General features: G+C 37.7%; 1 protein-coding gene and 1 long non-coding RNA gene across 4 annotated transcripts in view; one reads left to right on the top strand and one right to left on the bottom strand.

The window, feature by feature from the left end:
* The window catches only part of LOC124155503 (fatty acid-binding protein, muscle), a 123,958-nt gene extending 118,813 nt beyond the window's left edge, over positions 1-5,145 (top strand). For both annotated transcript variants that reach the window (XM_046529374.1, XM_046529375.1), the window contains exons 3-4: positions 2,302-2,400; positions 4,379-5,145. In XM_046529374.1, coding sequence (XP_046385330.1) covers positions 2,302-2,400; positions 4,379-4,429 — 150 coding nt within the window. In that variant the 3' untranslated portion in view covers positions 4,430-5,145. The remainder of the gene's footprint in view (positions 1-2,301; positions 2,401-4,378) is intronic.
* A 13,495-nt stretch (positions 5,146-18,640) lies between these two features.
* Positions 18,641-19,732, bottom strand: LOC124154975. 2 transcript variants are annotated; one of them, XR_006864079.1, is made up of 3 exons: positions 19,505-19,732; positions 19,258-19,429; positions 18,641-19,177 (listed from the first exon to the last, which is right to left on the bottom strand). It is a non-coding gene; the product is annotated as an uncharacterized LOC124154975 (long non-coding RNA). The 2 variants fall into 2 exon arrangements; XR_006864078.1 differs by lacking the exon at positions 19,505-19,732 and having other exon boundaries at positions 19,258-19,498.
* Positions 19,733-24,116: the final 4,384 nt, after the last annotated feature.

Here is a 24,116-nt window from a genome sequence, read left to right as displayed (position 1 = left end):
CCGTTATTTTTGCACTCAACGTGCGTTATTAAAAGCTCTCGCGACGCCGTCCAAGTTGCGTTTGACATTACTTTCGCTGCCGTGCCAGCGACTTCCACCTACTGTAATCCACCTTTCACTCCATGTGGGCGCATGTGCATATTTAGTCTCAAAGAGCAGCCGCTTCATGCATCTCCAATTCTCGCTAACATGTGCTCGAGAACCGAGAACTAGGTTACTGCACCTTCAACGTCAATTTTTTTGTGACCTAGCTTTCGGTTGCTTGTAGATAGTTTGATTACATCGAACTTCCTTGTCTGCTTTGACTCCCATCGCCACATCTGGGTGACATTTTCCATGTAATTCATTGTATATGTGGATACTCAGGTTTACATTAGCTCTCTCAGTAGGTTTTCGCAGGTTTTTCGCGCCCCCTTTTTGTGTGGGCGTTTTCCTGCAGTGGGTTTTTTCCAATAAGGACGACAGTCAATATCCTTAGGTTTTTCCCACGTTCAATAACATCTTTTTACACTCGGTCAATGGTAACTTAACTTGTTAACTTATAATTTTTGAATGAAATTGGAACTTTAATTTATTTTTTGTAATTTATCTGCATTTAATTTCATGAGCAACTTGACAATGTATTTAACTGCATATATTTCATGTTTGACGAGGGGTTAGATGGAAGATGGGACTTTAGTCCCAATCTCTCCCAATAAAGACGTTTATTATTATTATTATTATTATTATTATTTTCTTTTGGAGGTTAATCAAATGCATTCATTTTATCTGTTTTTTTATGGTTTATTTTACTCATTAAAACTTCATATGCGGTCTTTTTTCTTGTTCAACGGCGCTGTGGAATAATTCCCTGCAGCAGATGAGCTGTATGCATTTTATGTCCTTTGTTTAATGGCCTCGTCGTCATCATCATTTATTCGCAAATAATGAGATTTTCTCCCTGTAGCTTTATTGAAGTTCCAGTCGGCTCATTTTGTTCGATGAAGTCAACTAAAATGAATGCAAATTATTTTGGTCATTATAGCATCTGACGATGAGTAGTTGTAGTAGCATGACATAATCTTATTCAAAAAATGAGCCACATAATTTTTGATCATCGTTCTTATGCTGTCCACCGCTTTCGCTGCTCGAGAATTGCTTGGAATGTTTGATTTCCTCGTAGCTTTTAGGTGGTAATTGTGTAGATATTGCCGGTCGTAAAAATGATGATAATCTCTCATGTTAGTGGGAATTGCTCAATTTGTATCTTCATTAAACTAAGTGTTGCTTCGCGTAATCCTTTTTTTAACAGTGCTACCAGATGATACATTTTACTTAAAAGCTGCACGAGCCAGTCATATTTTGTATTCTCAGATAAATTGGGCATGTTTTATTATGAAAGATATGAATTTTATGAGGCACATGGACAGTGGATGAATTAGTTAAATTGGCTAACTCTATTTCATCTTTATTCTTACTGCTAGTAACAACTTATCATTGTTATACATTTTATACACTAAAATTGCGAAAGTAGTCTTAAATGAGTTAATATTGATCCATTTTCGAATAAAGTATTTTATTGAAGTGTTTGTCACGATAATTACAGTATTCCTTGAAAAATAAATTGCAAGTTCCTCTAAGTATTATATGCACTATGTTTATCAACGGGGCTGAGATCTTAATAATCCAATCATTTTTACTTACTGAAATGTTTAGCAACAATAACTTCCCACCAATGACCACCCTTGCCTTATCCTCACATAGCGAAGGACACATGATGAATCATTTTTAGGTATTAAAAACGATGGAGTGAATTCCTTTAAAATGGGAAATAATCTCTGCCGATGATCACCTTGCCTTAGATTCACAAGTAGCAGATTTTGATTTAAATTTGCTATAAGCAGTGTCTGGCTGTGTTGAAAAAACATTTCGCCCTTTCTCTTTTCAGATCGGTCAGGGTTCACACAGATCTCAGCTTGGTTGGTAAACTGAGTGTTAAAATCAAATGTAAAAAAAACTTAATAATTCCATATTTAATACCATACGACCTATGTTTCGACTTCGCATGTCATCACAAGATATGTATGTACTGTGGTGTATATTATTATATGTATGTATGTCGAGTTATGAAGGTTTTTTTTTAATTTCATTATGTTTCGAGCCGATAAGTCGATTCCATGAAGTCTCGCCCGTGACATCGGATTATACGTAGTTACGGTCATGAATAGTGAAGTTTGATGATAATTGAGAAAATTTCCCGCAATACTATTTGAAATTTTTAAGGAAAGTTCTAATTCCGTTTACTTTCTGTCTTCATTGCAGTCCGTGATCACCAAGGACGGCAACAAGCTCGTCCACATCCAGAAGGGAGACAAAGAGACGACCATCATTCGGGAGTTCAACGGCGACGAAATGAAGGCGGTAAGTGTGCACTTCTCTTAAACCACTCCGCAATTTCTCTTTCTCCGGCCTTACTTATCGAAATTGACCTTGTATTGGCATGAATGGTATGGATTTCATGCCTCTCCTCACCCACAATGTCCGGTATTTCTTCGTTCCTCCCCCACGTCCACTTCACCTTATCCATTCTCATCCAGACCATCATATCGAAAGCCTATAGGAAAGGGACTGCATATAGGAGGCCCAAATCCATCCCACAGAAGTTTGATTTCTCTTGCCACTTCGGTCTCATTTCAATTGGTTTTCAAAAATGTCCGCGGCGCAGTGATGAGTGCAATGATATCCACTTTTATCCAAGTTTTTTGCAGTATAATGCTTGTCAATGCGAGGAATAGCGTTGAAAAGTATTGAATGTCATAGACCACATCATCATGTGTATAAATTCAACATAATACCACCAATTATACCTTGTTTTCCCTTTAAACTCGGATCAATTAGGCCGTCAGCGAAGCGAGTGGCGACTTCTGTAAACCCATTTTTATGTGCGGTTTGTGACAACATATTTAGAGGCTGACTTGAGGATCCTGTTTTGTAATATTCGTGGCGGAAAATATCCTTTTGTCCTCCATCCTAAGTGTCAATGTTTCCGCACCGTATAGCGCTACGCAATCCAGATTAGGCACTTCACCAGCTTTTTCTTTCAACTCTTACATAGCGATCCTCTCAGAAGCTCCTTCCTGTTCATGTACGCTTCCTTTGCTAATGCAATTCGCTTCCTGATGCTGTTATTGCTGTATCAGTTTTCCTCTAATTAGCTGCACAAATAGTTGAATTTCTCTTCTTGCGTAAGTTTTTTGCTCATCTACTTTTCCCTTTAGTCTCACGTTAATAGATCGCGAAAATTGTTTTGTGATTCTTCCTTTTTTGTGCGCCCTCGGTAAAACAGCATCCGGAGGAAAGAGCGTGTTCCTTCCGGATCCTTTACACAGCGGTTACTCTGTGGTCGCGGCACTCTCTTGTCGGCTCCGAAATAGTGGTTTTCCCCGTTCACCACGTGCCTATTGCCAAATTTTCTCCAAACTCCGATTTTTTTCTCTTGCCTAGAATGGTTATTAGTTCAATATCTTGAACACTTTATTTTATAGCGAAACATCATATTCAATCCTATTATATCGCCTCAAGGCGCCCTCATCAAGTTACGCCATGTCTCTTCCCTTTAAAATTTGTTTTTGCCCTGAAGGACTCTTTGCGTCAGTCCCGAAAAACATCCGACTTCCCACTTCCTTGTTAAAGATTTCGCCCTTACGTCATCGCCGCATTGCATGGTGTGTGTTCCAGCCATGTTGCGTTTGCAGACTCTCCTCGTTTTTCTCACCTTCTCTTTGTTTTCTTCCCTTCTTATTATGTTTTTCTGATTTGTGTATTATAAGTGAAGTAACTTCTCTCCAAGGAACTTCATTTTCATTTTAAACATTGTCTGAATCGGACCACTTAAATTAGGCTGTCGGTAGCAATCTAGAAGTGAAAGACTATTAAAGTCTTTGTTCCGATATCTTTAAATAGTTACTAGAATTCCATTGTTTTGAATAAGTGCCTATTATGGGGTAAAGAAATTGTCCATGGTATTCTTGCGGTGCGGTGGTTTCGCGATGTGTTCGTTTGATTTTACTCTATGTACTGTTAGTCCTACTGCTTTAATGCCGAATAAAGAAAAACATTTTTTCTTGTTTTCGGCGGAAATGTCATTTGGGAATCTCTTGCAAATCTGAGGCTGAAAATATTGGGACAATGCTAATGGTTGGAGAAAATATTTAAGTGAATATGAGCCCGTGAATGATTTTAATGTCTTGCGTCATAGAAACCTGTTAAGTTTTTTAAAAGTGTATTTTATTGTATTTTGAGGAGGAAGGCAATAATTAAAGTAAGCTTTTTCTACCCATTGTTGTTATTTGTGGCATTACCGGAACAAGTGATAAAAATATTTTTCTTCGTTTTCCAGATCCTTAAGGTGGACGACATTGTCTGCACCCGAGTCTACAAGTCTGAATAAAGTCAAACAACGTCATCTATACGCTTACTGCCAACATCACCCTATACCAAAGACAGTAAGCCTTGCCGGAAGCGGTGAACTTCGAAGTGTTCCAGTGGGCAGCAGTAGACGGAGTCGTGTAAACGTTGGAAGTGCCATGATAGTGCCTTTTGGGACACCAACCCAGTGCATTGTCGCGCGCCCTTGTCCATTCCTGGAGGTTGATCCGGTCCGACTCGTTCCAAAGTAGTTTGCCCATCATCGAAGTTACTGTGCAGAGACTGGGAAGCGCTGTCTGGGCAGTGGAAGCTCCGAAAGTCATGCCCGCGCAACTGGAGAAAACCGAAAATGAAAAAGTTGTCGTTCGTCAACCATTACCTTTTTCCGATAATGGCAGACATTAGTTCACTTCAATGTCACGTTAAAAAACCTATTACTTTCCCTTTGTGAGGGATGTGACAGAATTTATTTTTCGGTATCTTCATTTTTGTTACTAAGTTTTGGTCATTGCTTTTATGTTAAGCTTCTCGAGGTTCCACTGGGTGATGTTCAACCAAGTAAAAAAAAGGCTTGAAACTTTTTATATAATCAATTTTGGCTGTATACTTTCCCTGTAAAAATGCTTTGATTTATTTTTGTATTGATCAATGTTTGGTTGTTTGCAAATCAAATTCCAGCTACTGTAGGCACGATTTTTATTTTCGCTGAATTACATTTATTAAAGTTTTTTCTCCCCATGTTCCTGGTTTTCTTTCCAAATTTTTCAGTGAATTTGAATGTTTGGAATGATGTATCTGTATCTGTGAAAATGAACGAGTTATTATAATGTGAGTGTCTCAATATGCTGAATTTGTAGTTCATGTTGAAATGAAAAAAATGAAGTGGCTCATTGCCACTGACTCTAACAGTCTAATATAGTAGAATTTTCAGCGTCATTTCTTTAATGACTAGTTAAGATTTTTCTGTTGAGTGATGAATTAGGAATTTACTGCAAAGTAATTTGTCAAGGCCCATACCCCCTGTTGTATAACCCTCGTCCGATTTGGAATATGCCAAGATAATTTGACTTCTCTCACAATAAATCACAAATATCGTCTTGGGATGACGAGGAAAAATTCCAGTATAGCATCTAGATTTCAGCTTTGATATAGATTATTTTTGTTTAATTTCAATCCATCGTCAATTTTCAGCAGTTTATACCTGCCACCCTTAGTTCTATTCTTAATGATTATTTATTTTTCTATCATCCATGTTTGCATAGCTTTACTCTGATATTTAATGACAGTCTAATAGATATGGATGTCCTGTTCCTTGGTTTAATTTTATTATTCTAACTACTCGTTGTTGCATCAAAGGTCAGAAAATCTTTCTAAGTTATGACTCTTTACCCTGGTTTCATATTTGATTTGCAAAAAAAATTTAAATTTTCATACACTCCTTTCTGAAAGACTTTCCTTTGAAAAAGCATATCATCGGCCCTCGTTACGGATATAATGTAACACAGCCCTTATTTTGTGAAACTCCAACCTTGTTAAACCCGCTAAGACGATAATATTCGCAATAACGTATGGCTTTGATAATTTTTCTCTCAAGAAATAGTTTATAATTCTTTGACTCATTATTGTGTACCACGTATTTTCTCCCTTCACTTGCTCCACTGTTGTTACTATCTGGTCTAATTTCATCATTTGTCAATATTGTCTCACATTAGCTAACAATAAGTGCTCGCTATAAATTAAATTTTGAGGTGCCCGCGCAATTTCGACCCCTGTCTGCATCTGACCATGCGATTGTTTTAAACGTCGGCCACTCAAATGCGAGGTCAGGCCATTTTCAATTTTAGAATTTGGCATCTTTACATCCATTTATCCTCAATTAACTTACGCTATTTGTGTTTTTAGTTTCCATGGGCAGTGGCGTAGCCAGAAATTTCGTTCGGGGGGGTCCAAATCCAGTGGAAAAAGTTTTGAACTACTTTTAACACTTTTCATAAATTAATGATTTTTCATTATTTTGTTTTCTTTTGTGAAGGAAAGTAATTGCGTTTATATTTCGGGGAGGGTTCCGGACCCCCTGAACTACGCCACTGCCCATGGAGAAAATTCTAGTTCCACATAAATATTGAAGTTTTAAAAAAATTGTATTCGAAATTAGGTTTCTTCGGTCAAAATCGCCGCTGTAATTGCGAAGTATTTATTATAACTCAATTTCATCAATCATGTGAGGGCCACGTAAGACTTAAAAAGTTAGTTGAATCTGTAAGCGCTATGTCCTCTGGGATTCCATTTCCCACAGGGTACAGATAAAATGGGATAATGGATGTTGAAATAAAACTTCCATTATTCCAGCATTATGCGAAAAAAGGAATTTATTTTATCTCCATTTTAAATTTTGCATTACAGTAAATTTTGAATCACATTAAATTTTGATGACGGTGAATTTAGTACAATGATGAAGTTTTCACAGTACATATCATCGTCCTATGTTTAGAATTTAGCAACCGTATCGGCTTTACATTGGACGAAAGCGACAGCGAAAAAAAGTGCCCAGTCGTCGTATATGCCGGGCTCGCTTGGGAAATTAGGGTCGACCAGCCAGTCGTACACCTTCTGCAGCATTTCATCCAGGTACCCTCCGACTTGCACGCCCCTGGATACCATTTCCCACGATGGCCGCACGTAGGTTGTGACGTCGTCCTCAGAGCCGCTCAGCATAATCGGGAATCCAGCAGATTCTACGATTGGGCGGATGCGATAATTTTCGTCTCCCGCCTGCACCGCCACATCTCTACGATGAGGCTCGTCTTCGACCGGTGGTGGACCACCAATTGGTGCGGGATCGGCTAATACCTCCTCGATTCCTTCGTCCGCACTTGGATCATGATAATCCGTGCTTTGTCCTTCTTCCAAGTCGTCCCGTGGGGGCTTGAAGCAAAGGCTTATTGTATTGCCCATTTCGGAACCAATAGCTTCCACAATACTCGAGTTGATAAGTGCTTCAACTTCAGTATTGAGAGTGGTTCAAATACTTGAAATACTCTTTCTTTACAGCGATAAAGAGCAAGCGTAAATCAGCACACACAGTCAGCATCGGCTGGTTTCAAAACCTCAACGAAGCATTTTATCGCCATAGTTACCAACAATGTATTCAACCGTATAGATTTGATTCCTCTAAAAATTTCGTAAAAAATTATTCTTACTGGATCTCTTCAGGAAAGAATTATTTTTCCTTTTGAACTTTTTTCCCTTTTTGATTCATTTTAATAATTCTACATTGTTTCTACATATAAATGATTAAAGTAATAATTTAATAAATGGAGCATGGATATTTCTATTTGGAATTGAAAATATATAATGAATACATCGGCATTGGAACGAAACAAAAATTAAATTGAAACGAAACTGAAATTATAGATTTCGAATTTAAATAAAATACAAGGAAAAATCTTTTATTTTAGCCTATATTTTAATTCTTATTATGTGATTCTACGAAATAATAGTCTCTTGATTCACAATCCTTCTAATTTTTACTACGTTTTAAGATCTATACGTGCGCCTCTACGATATCAATGTTTCCAGTTGTTCTTAAGATGGGACTTAAAATTTAAATATAGGCTTATGATCAAAATATTAATATAAAATGTAAATTGAGGGCATGAAAGTTGCCTGGGTTCACTCAACCGATCATCAACCAGCCGCATCACGAGATTATGATTTCATATAAAATCATTCCGCATCTCGTTTAAAACCTCGAAGTTGACTCCCATTTTAACTATTCAAGGCAATAGCTCCAAAGGCCCCCCTGAAAAGATTAGATGGGCTTTCCACACCACTTCGAAGACTGAGGAGAAGTGGTTGTAACGTTAGTAGGTAATATAGTAGGTCAATTTAGTAATATGATAAAAAGTCTGGTCGAAGGGTTATCACTTCGCGTGCCACAGAAATTTACAGTGGTCAGGTTGTTAGATTGCGACTTCTAGTGATATTTTAAGAACTGAATTAAAAATTAAGGATGACACTCTTTTGTATGGATTTGGGGCAGGTCAGTGGTTGAATAATGTTTTTCAATAATTTTAAGACAAAAAAGAACATTAATATATTTGCAGAATATATCGAAGTTTATATCCATCTATGACTAGATCTATATATATTAAATTCCGTTATGTAAATCCAAGGCTGAGAACATGCAAGCCAATATTAAGTATTTTGCAACTAATGTTTCCTTTACCTTCTGCCAAACTTTCCAGAGTATCTCCACGTAAGCGTTGTCAATACCAATATTTCTACATTAGCAATTATTATAGAAGAGGTATACATACGATTTACGAGAGTGAAATTACTATCGATAGCCTCTTCTTCGATTGTACTGTAAATCCCAACACTTTCTCGGCGCAATGTGTTAGTTGTCTGACGATATTAGCAGTCAACTGATAGAAGTGCCGTATACTCACCATAATAGCTTGTACTCGTTAAAAAGGATTTTTCGGAAAACACCATGAATGCAGAGTTTCCTTCACGCTATTAAGTTGTGTTTTGAACTACTTCCTCTTCACTCTCTCCCCAAGTTGATGTCATGTCGGTTCATGTTCATCGTCTAAGTCAGGGGTCTCCAAAATACGGCCCGCGGGCCGGATCCGTCCCGCACACTCGTTTCAAGTAGCGCGCGATTCTCGCTCGTTTAACTCTGTGAGACGCCGCTACGAGCATGCTAGTATGTCACAGGTCAAAATAGGCGGTATCGGATACTTCAGTAGACGTTGGCATCGAATTCTTCAAGTTTCGGCAAATTTTCTATCCGGCCCGCGGGGCGATTCGGAACTTGGAATGTGGCCCTTGTGGCCTAGTGAATTGGAGACCCCTGATCTAAGTCAAAACTGTTAAATGTTTGCTCATTTAGGATTTTTTTTCTTTTTTTGTATATTTTTTAATCTTTTGTTATATTGATATTGCTTACACGATATTCTACCAAATTTTCACGACGGATTAATCTATAAATGATCATAACAATCCAAATACTACAAAATATCATTTACTTATATCAGCATTACTTGAAGCGCCGCAGGCGCGATCTGTACCGTTGAACCTTAGCCAGCCAGTTCACATAACAATAAATAAGTATTTTGCGCCAATGAATGTATTGTGTGTGTGGTAGGCCGGCCCTTATTTTTAGGATTGCGAAAAGTTATGTTTTCCTCATCTCAAAATGATCAAAATGAAGTTTATATTCACATGTTCTCGCGGCTGAGCTTAAAGCCACCGAGTGCGTCCACCGGGTTGCGGATGGTGGGTCGACCTTAAGATATAGAGGTTAGCTGCGAGATAAGCGAGTTCTCTCGTCGAATAAGCAGTCGTGGACAAAAAGCGGCGGTATTCTGAGGGGGTATTGGGCTGGCCTTGGGTAAGGTAGACCATTTAAAAGATACCAAAACCTGTGAAGATACCGTGACTTGGCGACTGGGGGCCGCCAACAATTATGCCTCTCATCACCCGGGGGAGAGGGCAGCAGCTCTTCTTCACATGTGCGAAGGTGGAGACCATACTGGTCGGTACAGCGACACACATTCCACTACGGGCGTGGTAACATTTACTTTAACGGCTGTAGTACTGCGATGTGGAAGGCAAGGGGAAACCACCACATTATTATCCCGAGGAGTCACAGCTACTCCACTCAATTTATATAATGACATGATGGAATTCTCTCGGGTAAAATATTTCGGAGGTAAACTAGTCCCCCATTCGGATCTCCGGGCGGGGACTACTCGAGAGGGTACATCGGTCAAACGAAATAGAATGTTACGGATAGGAACATGGAACGTCAGATCACTTCGTACCTGCGGTAAGCTAGAGACCTTGAAGGTGGAGATGCGAAGAATGAACCTCGATGCATTAGGCATCAGCGAAATGAAGGAGCCCCAGGAAGGAGACTTTTGGAGTGGAAACTACAGAATGATACACACGCGATCGCTAAATGGTAATGCTGGAGTTGGCATAATGCTTAGAAAGAGCGCCGGGATGTGTGCTAAAAGCTACCTGCAGTTTAATGAAAGGATAGTAATGGTGAAGATAGATACATAACCCAATGCTACTGTAGTGGTGCGGGTTTCCAATATTTCTACATTAGCAATTATTATAGATGAGGTATACATTCGATTTACGAGAGTGATTGGTCAATTGAATCAGCATGGAGAGTTATATATAGGACAAAAATTGGAACGAGCTACATTATTCTAACAGACGTAATCCATTCCGGAAGTCCTTCTTCCCCATTCATAAACTATCCATATCCTTTTTCTTTAATTCTTGAACTCTATTTTATTTCACTTTCGTGATTTTATCATCGAGAACTTCACCTAACACAATACATAAGTAACACTTTACACCTCTCTGCTTACCTGATAATATATCGCTTTGAAACTTGGACACTTCCGGTAGAGCAGAGTGGACTTAACTATGCCATGACGGAGGTCGAAAAAGTTTTAAAATGACAGAATATATATATTAATTATGTCACTGCGGTGTTTGAGGGTGCAGAGTAAAAAAAAGGGCAATGGATGTCGAAATAAAACTTCCAATTTTCCAACATAATGCGAAACAAGGAATTTATTTTATCTCCATTTTAAATTTTGCATTACAGTAAATTTTGAATCACTTTAAATTTTGATGACAGTGAATTTAGTACAATGATGAAGTTTTCACAGTACATATCATCGTCCTATGTTTTGAATTTAGCAACCGTATCGGCTTTACATTGGACAAAAGCGACAGCGAAAAAAAGTGCCCAGTCGTCGTATATGCCGGGCTCGCTTGGGAAATTAGGGTCGACCAGCCAGTCGTACACCTTCTGCAGCATTTCATCCAGGTACCCTCCGACTTGCACGCCCCTGGATACCATTTCCCACGATGGCCGCACGTAGGTTGTGACGTAGTCCTCAGAGCCGCTCAGCATAATCGGGAATCCAGCAGATTCTATGATTGGGCGGATGCGATAATTTTCGTCTCCCGCCTGCACCGCCACATCTCTACGATGAGGCTCGTCTTCGACCGGTGGTGGACCACCAATTGGTGCGGGATCGGTAAATATTTCCTTGATTCCTTCGTCCGCACTTGGATCATGATAATCCGTGCTTTGTACTTCTTCCAAGTCGTCCCGTGGGGGCTTGAAGCAAAGGCTTATTGTACTGCCCATCTCGGAACTAATAGCTTCCACAATACTCGAGTTGATAAGTGCTTCAACTTCAGTATTGGAAGTGGTTCAAATACTTGAAATACTCTTTCTTTACAGCGATAAAGAGCAAGCGAGAATCAGCACACACAGTCAGCATCGGCTGGTGCAAAACCTCAACGAAGAATTTTATCGCCATAGTTACCTACCAACAATGTATTCAACCGTATGGATTTGATTCCTTTAAAATTTTCGAGTAAATAATTCTTACTGGATCTCTTCAGGAGAGAATTATTATTCCGTTTGAACTTTTTACCCTTTTTGTTTCATTTTAATAATTCTTCATTGTTTCTAATTACAAGTGATAAAAGTTAATAATTTAATAAATGGAGCATGGATATTACTATTCTCGGAATTGGAACGAAACAAAACTTAAATTGAAATTGAAACGAAACAGAAATTATAGATTTCGAATTTAAATAAAAACCAAGGAAAAATCTTTTATTTTAGCCTATTTTATAATTCTTATTATGACATTCTACAAAATAATGTTCTCTAGATTAACAACCCTTCGAATTTTTACTACGTTTTAATATCTATACCTGCGCCCCTACGATTTCAATTTTTCCAGTTGATCTTATGATGGGACGTTAATTTTAAATATAGGCTTATGATCAAAATATTAATATAAAATGTAAATTGAGGGCATGAAAGTTGCCTGGGTTCACTCAACCGATCGTCAACCAGCCGCATCACGAGATTATGATTTCATATAAAATCATTCCGCATCTCGTGTACAACGTCGAAGGTGACTCCCATTTTACGTATTTAAGGCAATAGCTCCAAAGGCCCCCCTGAAAAGCTTAGATGGTCTGTCCACACCACTTCGAAGACTGAGGACAAATGGTTGTAACGTTAGTAGGCAATAGAGTAGGTCAATTTAGTAATATGTTAAAAAGTCTGTTAGAAAGGTTATCACTTCGCGTGCCACAGAAATTTACTGTGGTCAGGTTGTTAGATTGCGACTTCTAGTGAAATTTTAAGAACTGAATTAAAAATTAAGGATGACACTCTTTTGTATGGATTTGAGGTAGTTCAGTGGTTGAATAATGTTTTTTTATAATTTTAAGACAAAAATGAACATTAATATATTTGCAAAATATATCGAAGTTTATATCCATCTCTAACTAGATCAATAGCTATAAAATTCTGTTATGTAAATCCAAGGCTGAGAACGTGCAAGCCAATATTAAGTATTTTGCAACTAATGATTCCTATACCTTCTGCCAAACTTTCCAGAGTATCTCCACGTAAGCGTTGTCAATACCAATATTTCTACATTAGCAATTATTATAGAAGAGGTATACATACGATTTACGAGAGTGAAATTACTATCGATAGCCTATTGTTCGATTGTACTGTAAATCTCAACACTTTCTCGGCGTAATGTGTTAGTTGTCCGACGACATTAGCAGTCAACTAATTGAAGTGCCGTATACTCACCATAATAACTTGTACTCGTTATAAAGTTTTTACGGAAAACACCATGAATGCAGATTTTCCTTCACGCTATTAAGTTTCGTTTTGAACTAATTCCTCTTCACTCTCTCCCCAAGTTGATGTCATGTCGGTTCATGTTCATCGTCTAAGTCAGGGGTCTCCAAAATACGGCCCGCGCACTCGTTTCAAGTAGCGCGCGATTCTCGCTCGTTTAACTCTGTGAGACGCTGCTACGAGCATGCTAGTATGTCACAGCTCAAAATAGGCGGTATCGGATACTTCAGTAGACGTTGGTATCGAATAGGGTAAAGGGGGGTGAATCGGGCCACGAAAAGGAAAATCGTCTATTTCCTCGTTTGTATAAACAGTTACATCATGAAAGCATTATTAGCCAAGGACTTGATGTTTTACCCGTTTAAAACGTAATTTTTAGCGTTGTTGCTCTGAATAGAACGGTCCTGGAGCAATTTCTTCAAGAGACTGCATGGTCCTATTCGTCCGACGACTTGGAGGGCGAATCGGACCAGATGAGAGGCTGAATTGGACCAGTAAAATAATGTTAATAATTTTAGTTTTCTTTAGTTTTATTGCATAAAATTTTGAAATTTTTCATCATTACTTTTAACAATGTAGTTCAGTCTCGAGATATTTCGACTACACCTTCTTAGAGTCAAACATAACGTTAAAAATAGACATACATCACAAATGTGAACATATAGAACAAATTTACCAAAACAATTAAGCACATTTACCACAAGTAAATTTATGTAGCCCCTTAGCACCTACACACAGCTCATGGTACCAACAATTACACTCCATGCACTTAATCCAGTCTCTAAACTTTGACGAATTCGCGCAATTATAAGACTTGGAGCAGAAGCCACACAGCGTATCATCAGATGAGATTTCCCCATTTTCAATATTGCCGTCCCTATCTGAAGATGACTCATATAAGTTTCTGCAAGTTCCTTTCATGTTCCTAATATTTTGTTTCTTCAGCCGTTGCTTTGTTTCTTCTATTAATATATCTGGAGAAGTAAGTATTTGAGCAGTTTGCTTTCTTGACTTTTTCACATTGAATTTCATTATTTTTTCTGGTGTAGGTAGTAAATTATGGAAAGACCTACCCAAAGTATTTGACGATTCCTCAGATGTTGAAGTCGAGGATTGGCTTTCTTCAAAGGGACTGGCAGTTAATTTTTGATCGGAAGATGGATTTTTCGAAAAAGGAGTTGATGCACCTTGTGGTGCGTGTGAGCTTCCGAGATTAGAAGGATGAAGATCTAACTCCGTCAGGACACCCGGATTCAGAGGGAATATTCCTGTTGATCGGAATCCATTTTCAGCGTTGCCAATTGTTGCGGCTTTGCTCCATGCATTTCGAAGAAGCCGACCAAAATTAAATTTAATTATCTTTCTATCCCCCTTACAAGCTGTCATATACGCATTTGTTTCAATATCATAATATGTCTTTAATGGTTTAAAAAAAGACCTGTCCAGTGGTTGCAACCTTTGTGTAGTGTGGCTGGGTAGTGATAAGAGAGTGATCTCATTCTTTTCACAGAACAGTAGAACAGGAAGAGTCTTATGTGATGCGTGGCCATCGAGGACTAGAATGCATCGGCCAGGAATCCTGTTTGCTTGAAAGTGCTTTAGCCACTCCAAAGAAAGATCCTCATTTATCCACCCTGAATCGGACATAAAATTTTTAGATCCCAACGGAAATCCATCCTTCCATTCTTTGTGGAACTTTTTCCCCTTAAAAATTACAAAAGGTGGTATGTAATGTCCACATGCATTGCAGCACGCAACAACTGTCACCAATTCCCCCCTTTCCACAGACGTCTGTTTTATGACTACCTTAGATCCTGTTCTTGCAACTATCTTTTGGGTTTGGCGATTATTTAATACACATCCCGTTTCGTCAACGTTGTATATGAGGTGGGGCCTATCCATAACTCCAGCCTCGGCCATCGAAGTAGTTAACTTAGAAAAAAAATCGTCTACATCTTCCTTATTTAAACCCTCAGCTCGAGCCATTGACAAACCTTCGGGTTTTCGAAGACTTAAAGGATGCCTAGATATAAAATTCAAGAACCAATCCTTGCCAGCTCGTTTTTTTAACGCACAGAAATTGTTTTTTATGTTGATTTCAATGGAAAATTCATATGCCACCTTCATGACATCATCTCTTGTCAATCCGAACCCAATTTCACATAACCTAAGTATTCTTCTAAATAATGCTTCCTCTTCTTCCACTGAGAAGACATTTTGCCCCCCTCTTGTCTTCAATTTTTCCGTGTCCGCTACTATCCTACGATAGAGACAGGTACGGGGAACATGGAAAAGTTCGGCAGAATGCCTCATGCTTCTTCCCTCTCTGAAAGCTTTCAGCGCCATTCTCATATCCTCCGCTGACCATGTCTGTTCCGTTTTTCGCCGGTACTTCCCCATCTTAATCCAAAAGGAAAATCATTAACGGTAAGCGAAAATTATCACTTTCATAAATACGTTTTAAATTAAATTTTGCTAATGTTACGCTATCAAAAAGAGGTTGTAAGGCGTTCCACAACTAATCCGGTCGCCATATATAATATTTAATACTCTGGCAATCCCTCTATCACGTACATTATATCACCTCCCTTTCTTTCAGATTAACCATAGACCACTGAGTAATGTAGAATGAATGTAGTTAGGGAAATGTGAATTATTAACTATAAATTTCCATCACGAAATGCGTATGTTTTGTAATATTGTTTCAGCGAATAATTGGTTAAAATATATGGAGCACTACACAACAAATGTTACATCAAACGAAGGTAGCTTACCTCTCGCTCAGCCTGTAAATCGTGCTCCTCGCAGTAATAATTCCCCTCTATGACGGGGAAAATCTCTTCCCCCTCCTCGTTTTACGTAGTAAATATCTATAACGTGATATAGAATGTCATTATAATAGGTTTGTTCCATTAAACTTCTAATAATACTTCAATAAAAGAGTATGGCCTAAAAATATATTTTTAGCCACTTTCCCTCGAACATTCTTATAAACATTTGATGTTATTAATGTAAAACATTAAGTTTAATTAAGAAATTTATCAATATTAGTTGTATATCTACTTACTTTTCGGTAGCAGAAGGAGGTTTTCCAAATGCCTGTTGAGTATAACTGTTTCGATGCTTCACCCTCGACCAGCGGCTTGGAACTGAACTACTGCGCGTGCTGGTCCTTTTCACCCGACTGAGTAATATGATTTTGTATCATTTTTGGTAACTCCGATATTCATACAAGGCTCAAAAAACTAACCTAATGTCGGAGCTATGGTATTAAATTTCCTTTCAGGAAAGAAAAACTTGAAATCTGAGTAAGTGCTACTATGTCACCTTACTTTGAACATATACGAGGTTTTCTAAATATCCAATTTCACACCTCTCTCTTATGGCAGGCTTCCATTCGACTGAGTATCATATGCTTATATTCAGTCGTCGAGTTCTCGTTTTCACTCTGGTAGAAGGACAAGATTACAAAGAAGCAATGCCTGAAGCGTAGTCATTCTTCTGTGATACCGTTTCGGGTCTGAGCGCACTTTTTGAAAAGCGTTCCTATTCACCCGCTGGTCCCAAGGTCGGTAAAAGCCAGGTCGTGTCACGCACTTGACCAATGTAATCCGCCATCTTGATTCTCAAGCGCGGCGGGAATTCAAATTTTACGTGCATTTAAATGGGAGACATAGGTAAAAGGAAACACGGTTTTCTCACAACGTAATCGATGCAGGGAAATGAAATTTTTTTTATAAATAGTTGATAAAATGGAAATTTATGATACGTCTGTATTTTGAGTCTATGGTCCACGGTTCGACTCTAGAAAAATTGTCAACTCACGGGAAAAATAAATTTCGCACTGCAGCGCTCTGGATGCATGGGTTGTAAGGCACCATGTCTTACTTCCTTATTTAGGAAGTCTGGTACATGAAATTTTCCATGGTCATAGATAATTATAATATACTTGCGAACACGGGCAGTTTTTTACACTGAAGACCTCGGTTCGACTCTGGAAAAATTTACAAGCCAAGCGAAAAAAACATTCGTTCTACAGCGCTCCGTGTGTATAGGTACAAGGAACCATGTCTCACTTCCTTAATTAGGAAGTCCGGTGCATGGAATTTTCCATGGTCATAGTTAATTACATTATACATGATAATAAGGGCGGTTTTTGACCCTGAAGATCTCGGTTCAACTCTGAAAAAATCCCCAACCCATACAACAAAAATTGTCTTCAGCGACCCGGGTGAATAGGTACAAGGAACCATGTTTCATTCCTTCATTTATGAAGTTAGATTCATGAAATCTCCCAAGGTTATAGGAAATTATAGCATACTTGATAATACGGGCGGTATTTTAGTCTGAGGACCTTGGTTCGACTCTCGAAAAATGCCCAAACCAAGCGATAGGATGACTGATCTAAGAGGGTTGTGAATTTGTTAACGTTGCTACTCCAAATCATGTATGTAATACTAGAACCATCTGCTTGCCAATTTTCTAAGAATCATGACAAATAATCCGACTGCAACTGCATTTCATTCAGCACAGAGCAAATGCATTCCAAATTACACCCAGACCATTAACAATTAAAATACTTATTGAGATGAATTGCTGGATAGAAATAAAAAATGCTGGCACATCGTAATCACATCCTTATATTATTATAAAATTCACTACAATCTCCACAGTTCAGTAAATCACATAACTATTTACAAATACAGTCATAAAAGGTAATGTTTGATCATTAAAACGGAAAGTCATGGGCCATAGAATATTTTTCCAGAATAAATAAAATATAATTTTGTTGAAATAGTAGTACAATTTGATCAAACTAATTTCAAAACAGATGCACATAATTTAAGGCTTTTAAAACATCCATTTAAAGGTGCACTGCCATAATGTCTAGACTTTAAGGAATGATGATTTTGCTAATGCTGGCAAATGTAGCAGTAAGGTCCACACAACAGGTATCACCCTCAGGATTACAAATCCAGACTGCCACTTAATGCATAGTATCCTGTCCCGGATTAAGAAGAACAGTTTTTCAAATAGTTCATGATTATCCACTGCACCAGGCTGCTAGAAAACACAACATATAAATACCATGAGACAAAGTAAACCGAAGAGTTAACAATGTAATTAATTGAACAAACCATTCATTTTGAGATGCACAAGTATTTTCATGGGAAATCAACATTCAAAAGGAAAAAGTTATGTTCATCCAAGTTATCATTATAGGTCAGTGTATAGAATACCCAACAACACTTATACCATGATCCCGAAAAAATCAGAACTATGTAATTGTGTTTGTAGTTAATAGAATAATATCTTCAAATAAATGGATTGTACTAAACATCAATTCCATACTTAAAATCATCAACTTCTAAATATACTGATATTCCTCCTGATGTAAGATCCTAATAAAATCCTTGCAAACCTGAAATACAATTAAAAAGACTATCGGAAACAGTACATATTACATAATTTCCAAGGATTGCAGATTGCAGTAGTCTCACACATTATCCAAATATGTAAAATAAAGTTGAAATGCCATTCACCATTACCATATGCCTGCAAAATGACAAGTTCACAGCAATGCATAAGGCCTCATATACTCCAAACGCATATACCAGTTCATGCCATTAGAATGTATTTTCCAGTTCCCAAACTCAACCTAGAAAGAATAAAAATATTTAGCTCAAAAAAGGGTGGGAAAACTAAGCACATAATCATTATTGAAATAAGTTCTAACACTCCCACATGAAAAAGACATTTCCTATTTTCAGAAAGAAGTTATGTCTCAGATATTTATCAAATTTAAGAATAAAGTCAAAATGTCATTTAACATTACATTAGCCTGATACATGAAAGCCTGATCATAGCAACAAGTATTCTATCATGTTCTCAAGTAACTCAAGCCCATTAAGGCCAATAATGAAGAAGTTCCCTGTTGTTCTCTGCAACCCAAAATTTAAAAAGAAATTACCCAAAAGGGGAAAACTGGGCAAATAATTAATAAATCAGTAACATTTCCCCCTCTTATTGACCATATAACACATCTACTTCCGCCTGGAAGAAAAAAAATAAGGATTAGAATAACCTTGAAAATACATATCAATGAAAGGGCTATGAAAGAATCATTTATTCACTCATGTGTTCTCCTGAGACATCTCCTCAAACTTTTTTCAAAAGTGTTTCCCGTGACACTCTCACTTGCTTCCTTAAATTCTACAGATATCAATCCGCAATTCACATCATTTTGAAAGGTCCTATCAGTAACATTTCCCCCTCTTATTGACCATATAACACAGCTACTTCCGCCTGGAAGAAAAAAAAATTAGAATAACCTTGGAAATACATATCAATGAAAGGGCTATGAAAGAATCATGTACTCACACATGTGTTGTCATGAGACAGCTTATCTAGCTTATTTCATCATGGTTTCCAAAGATTATCGGACTTCATCATCCCCACTGGTAAAAAATCCTAAGATTTCTTGATGCAGCTACCTGCTCAATTATCATATTAACTAATCTTTTCACCCCTAAATATTTCTTCTGTTTCACATCCTTCTTCACCTATTCCACATTATTTTTTTAGGCATCCTCTTCCATTCTTGCCACCCACTTGAATTTCATTTGACAGCAAGCTGTTCCTAACATTTTTCAATAAATGAGGGACATCAGGCATGAAATATAATTGTCCATTTGATGCTGGGTGGGGGACAGAGTTGGACACCTGAAATTTTGTTGAGTGTATACCTAAATAACCCCACAACCTTGTGTTGTTTGGTCCCATGTCACTTGAGACACAAACAACATTCACGCCACAATTACCAAGCAGGATAACTATTTCTTTAATGGCAGCCCAAAGCTTTGGTGCCTCAATGGACTCCCCAGTGAGAAAATAGCCAACCACCTGCTTCCAGTGAAGGGTAAGACCTCTAACTACAAATGCCAAGGCATGAGTAGCCAGGTGACACACATCCTCTTCACCTTCCCGGCAAATTTCAGGTGAAATCATACCAATGAATGTTTTCAGGCCTTTGTCATACTCCAACGTTGGCCTTAACTACATCTCATCAATGCAGAGGACACAGTTCTTGGAGTAATTGGCTTCCTTTGCGAGTTTGACACCAAGCCTGCACTAAGTTAAAAAAATCTCAACTGAAACTGACATTGATAATCACATAGCTCACACATTAATCGACTCCCTAATAATAGACCATAGATTAGAATGAAGGCATAGTTTCCAGACATTCTCCTACAGTACCAGATAACGTTAAAAAAATACTCTTAACTAATACTAAAACTAATAGAGGATTTATAAAATTTATGCATAGGAGCCCATGGATTAAGTAATAAGTTACAACAATTCGGGTGTGTATAACGTAGCATCACACAAATATCACTTCAACAACAGTGATACTAAAAATAAGTTTAATAATGGAAAAATTGAATTACGTACAAAGAGATAAATCAATATGCCATCGCATAACTCATGAACTCACTGCACATTAGTCTCAGCAACTGAAAGTTTACTTCCCATTGATATTCACCATCCCCCAATATCTACAAGACTTAGCCTTAAGACTAAAACAGCTAGTAACATTCCTGATTGTCTTAGTAAGTATGATTTTAAGAATTGTGATTTTCTTTCAATCTCTAGTCACTTAGAAGTGATAAACTTGGCTGAACTTCTGTGCCCCCTTGGTGTTAATGAAGGTATGTCTCTATTTTACTCAATTTTAAATGATTTAATTTGTTGTTTTACACCAGTAATCCAGGTTAAAAGTAGTAACTATCCCAAATGGTTTTCAACTGAATTGAGACATTGCATCAATTTAAAAAAAAATAGCTCATAAGTCTTGTGTTGTAATTCACAATCATAATTTATAACTTTTCGCTTAGAAATATCGTTAATCACACATTATGTAAAAATAAATTTGCCGTAACAAACATCACAGTACTTACTTTTGCCTGCAGCCTTCGGATTTCCTTCTTAAGCAGCGAGACCTCGTCCTGTTGACTATCGTCATCGCCTGCTTCTTCCACCAATTCTCCTTCATCACACGGGATGTTTTCTGGGCCGGTGGAACCATTTTGCTGTCCGTCAATAATTGCTGTGCATAAACGTATAAGGAATACATGCGTTAGACTCAATGCCTTACGACTTCCAAAATTGTAAACCAATTATACGGAAAGACTACGGCTGTCGCCGATTTGTTCACTTTCTATAACTCATATTCAAAATACTTACCTTCTTCCAGAACTCTACTTTTTGGGGGAGCTCGACTGAAAGCAGGAGCTCTTGAGAGATGTGGGAAGCGAAACACTGTTGGAATCGCAGTTCGTTTTAGTAGCTTGCGGCCATCCTGTCGGCGACTCTCAAACTGCTCCTCCGTGAAATGAACCTAAATAATAACAATATTCTTAAGAATTGAAACACTTCCGTAAAGCGAAGGTATAACCCATAGTGCGCATAAAATAAAATTGAAATTTATACTAGCGCAAGTGAGCTTACATGCAATTATATTAGTCTATTAATCTAAAATGAAATTTCACTGTTTCCTGAATAATACACATGTAACATAACCCGAAGTAATAAAAAATATTGGAAAATATGGCACTTATGGAATTACTCAATATTAATCCAAGGCAAAACGTGATGAACCCATATCAACATTTGCTAGTGCCAAGCACGTTGTTTACAGCAACTTGAAAGAAGCCTATATTTCTACTACGAGAAGTCCCCGTAACATAACATAACCCGAAGTAATAAAAAATATTGGAAAATATGGCACTTATGGAATTACTCAATATTAATCCAAGGCAAAACGTGATGAACCCATGTCAACATTTGCTAGTGCCAAGCACGTTGTTTACAGCAACTTGAAAGAAGCCTATATTTCTACTATGAGAAGTCCCCGTAACATAACATAACCCGAAGTAATAAAAAATATTGAAAAATATAGCACTTATGGAATTACTCAATATTAATCCAAGGCAAAACGTGATGAACCCATGTCAACATTTGCTAGTGCCAAGCACGTTGTTCACAGCAACTTGAAAGAAGCCTATATTTCTACTATGAGAAGTCCCCTCTCCGTGATACATTGCTACTAGCATTATTAAGCATTAAGTTAAATATACAAATACTTGCAAGGCCCAATTCCAGGCAAAAACACTTGTGAAATTGTCACTAGCTTACCTCACACAAGCGCGATGTGGTAGAAGGTTTCCATTTGTCTCTTCGACAATTCATAAGACACCCAGCCCTTCTTTTTGGATCAGAAGGAAATCGAAACAGTCTTACTCCTTTTCTGGAGGAATTGGAGCAATTCGGAGCACTGCAACACACCATTTTTCGAAATTATTCCACACGCTCCGTATACACACCACGCTAACTACGGTCAGGTGAGAACCAAAATGATCAAACCGAAATGCACTATGGGAGCGTTACACGACCTGCCTTTTACCGACCTTGGCCGGTCCGATTCACCCCCCTTTACCCTACTTTAAGTTTTTGGCAAATTTTCTATCCGGCCTGCGGGGCGATTCGGAACTTGGAATGTGGCCCTCGTGGCCTAGTAAATTGGAGACTCCTGATCTAAGTCAATACTGTTTAATGTTTGCTCAATTAGGATTATTTTTTTGTATATTTTTTTATCTTTTGCTCTATTGGTAATGCTTACACGACATTTTACCAAAATTTCCACGACGGATAAGTGTATAAATGATCATTAATAATCCTAATACTACAGCATATCATTTATTTAAAACTTTGGAGGAAATGAAGACTTTAAGCCGGCGGGAATCTCGAAAAAAATTAATCCTCACACTATAACATTAAACTATTCAATTAATATCATCACAGCATTATTTGATGCGCCACAGGCGCGATAAAGCTGTACCGAGGGACCATATTCACCTTAACCAGCCAGTTCACGTAAGAATAAATATTTTGCGCCGACGAATGTGTTGTGTGTGTAGTGTTGTGTTTTCTTGAACATAACCTTACATCTAATACAATATTATTTGGCATGATTTTATTTTTAGTTATTTTTTAAATATTGTTATTTTTTCCTTATTCCCATTTAGGTACTTACATTTTTGTTATGATTTTTTAATTTTTTTATGATTTGTAGTATTATAATCTATTTTTTTCTATTTTGCAAGTAGAAAAGATTTTTTTTAAACGAGATTTTTGACGCACTAGTACACAAATTTCAGATGCAATAGCACAGTGAAAAATAAACTAGAATTACAAGAAGAAAAGTCAAAGGAAAGACTCATAGACGAGTAATTTGTTGAGGCAGTTTTTATGTTTTTTGGAACTGATGTGTCGTAATTCCATATGTGTGTTGAAAGTTAGATTTTGGGTTGCCCCGAGCAATTTATTACTATTTAAATCTCTGGAGGCTAAGACCAATGCCGTCTTGACAAGTCTCACTCAATCGCGCGTTCAGGCCATTTTCAATTCTAGAATATGACAAATTTCCATCCATCTTCCCGCAATAAACTCAATTCGATTGTACATAACGTATACATCGGGATAATTCTAGCTCGAAGAAATAACATTAGTTAAAATGTTTGAAGTTGTATTCGAGATTAGGTTTGTTCCATCAAAATCGGCGGCGACATTGTGAATACAAAGTATTTATTTTATTTCCAGTTCATTAATCGTGTGTGAACCATGTAGGATCTAAAGCGGTCAGTTGAATCACCATGGAGAGAAATATATAGGACAAAAATTGGAACTAGCTAGATTATTCTAACAGACGCAATCCATTCCGGAAGTCCTTCTTCCCCATTCATAAACTATCCATATCCTTTTTCTTGAATTGTTGAACTCTATTTTATTTTATTTTCGTGATTTTCTCATCGAGCACGTCACCAAATACAATACGTAAGTAGCACTTTACACCGTTCTGCTTATCTGATAATATATCGCTTTGAAACTTGGACACCTCCGGTAGAGCAGAGTGGACTTAACACTGCCGTGACGG

The sequence above is a fragment of the Ischnura elegans genome, chromosome 3, assembly GCF_921293095.1.
Source record: "Ischnura elegans chromosome 3, ioIscEleg1.1, whole genome shotgun sequence".
In the NCBI taxonomy this organism is placed as follows: domain Eukaryota; kingdom Metazoa; phylum Arthropoda; class Insecta; order Odonata; family Coenagrionidae; genus Ischnura; species Ischnura elegans.
The sequence above is the reverse complement of the archived record's forward strand: the minus strand, read 5'-3'. Positions and strand labels throughout refer to the sequence as shown.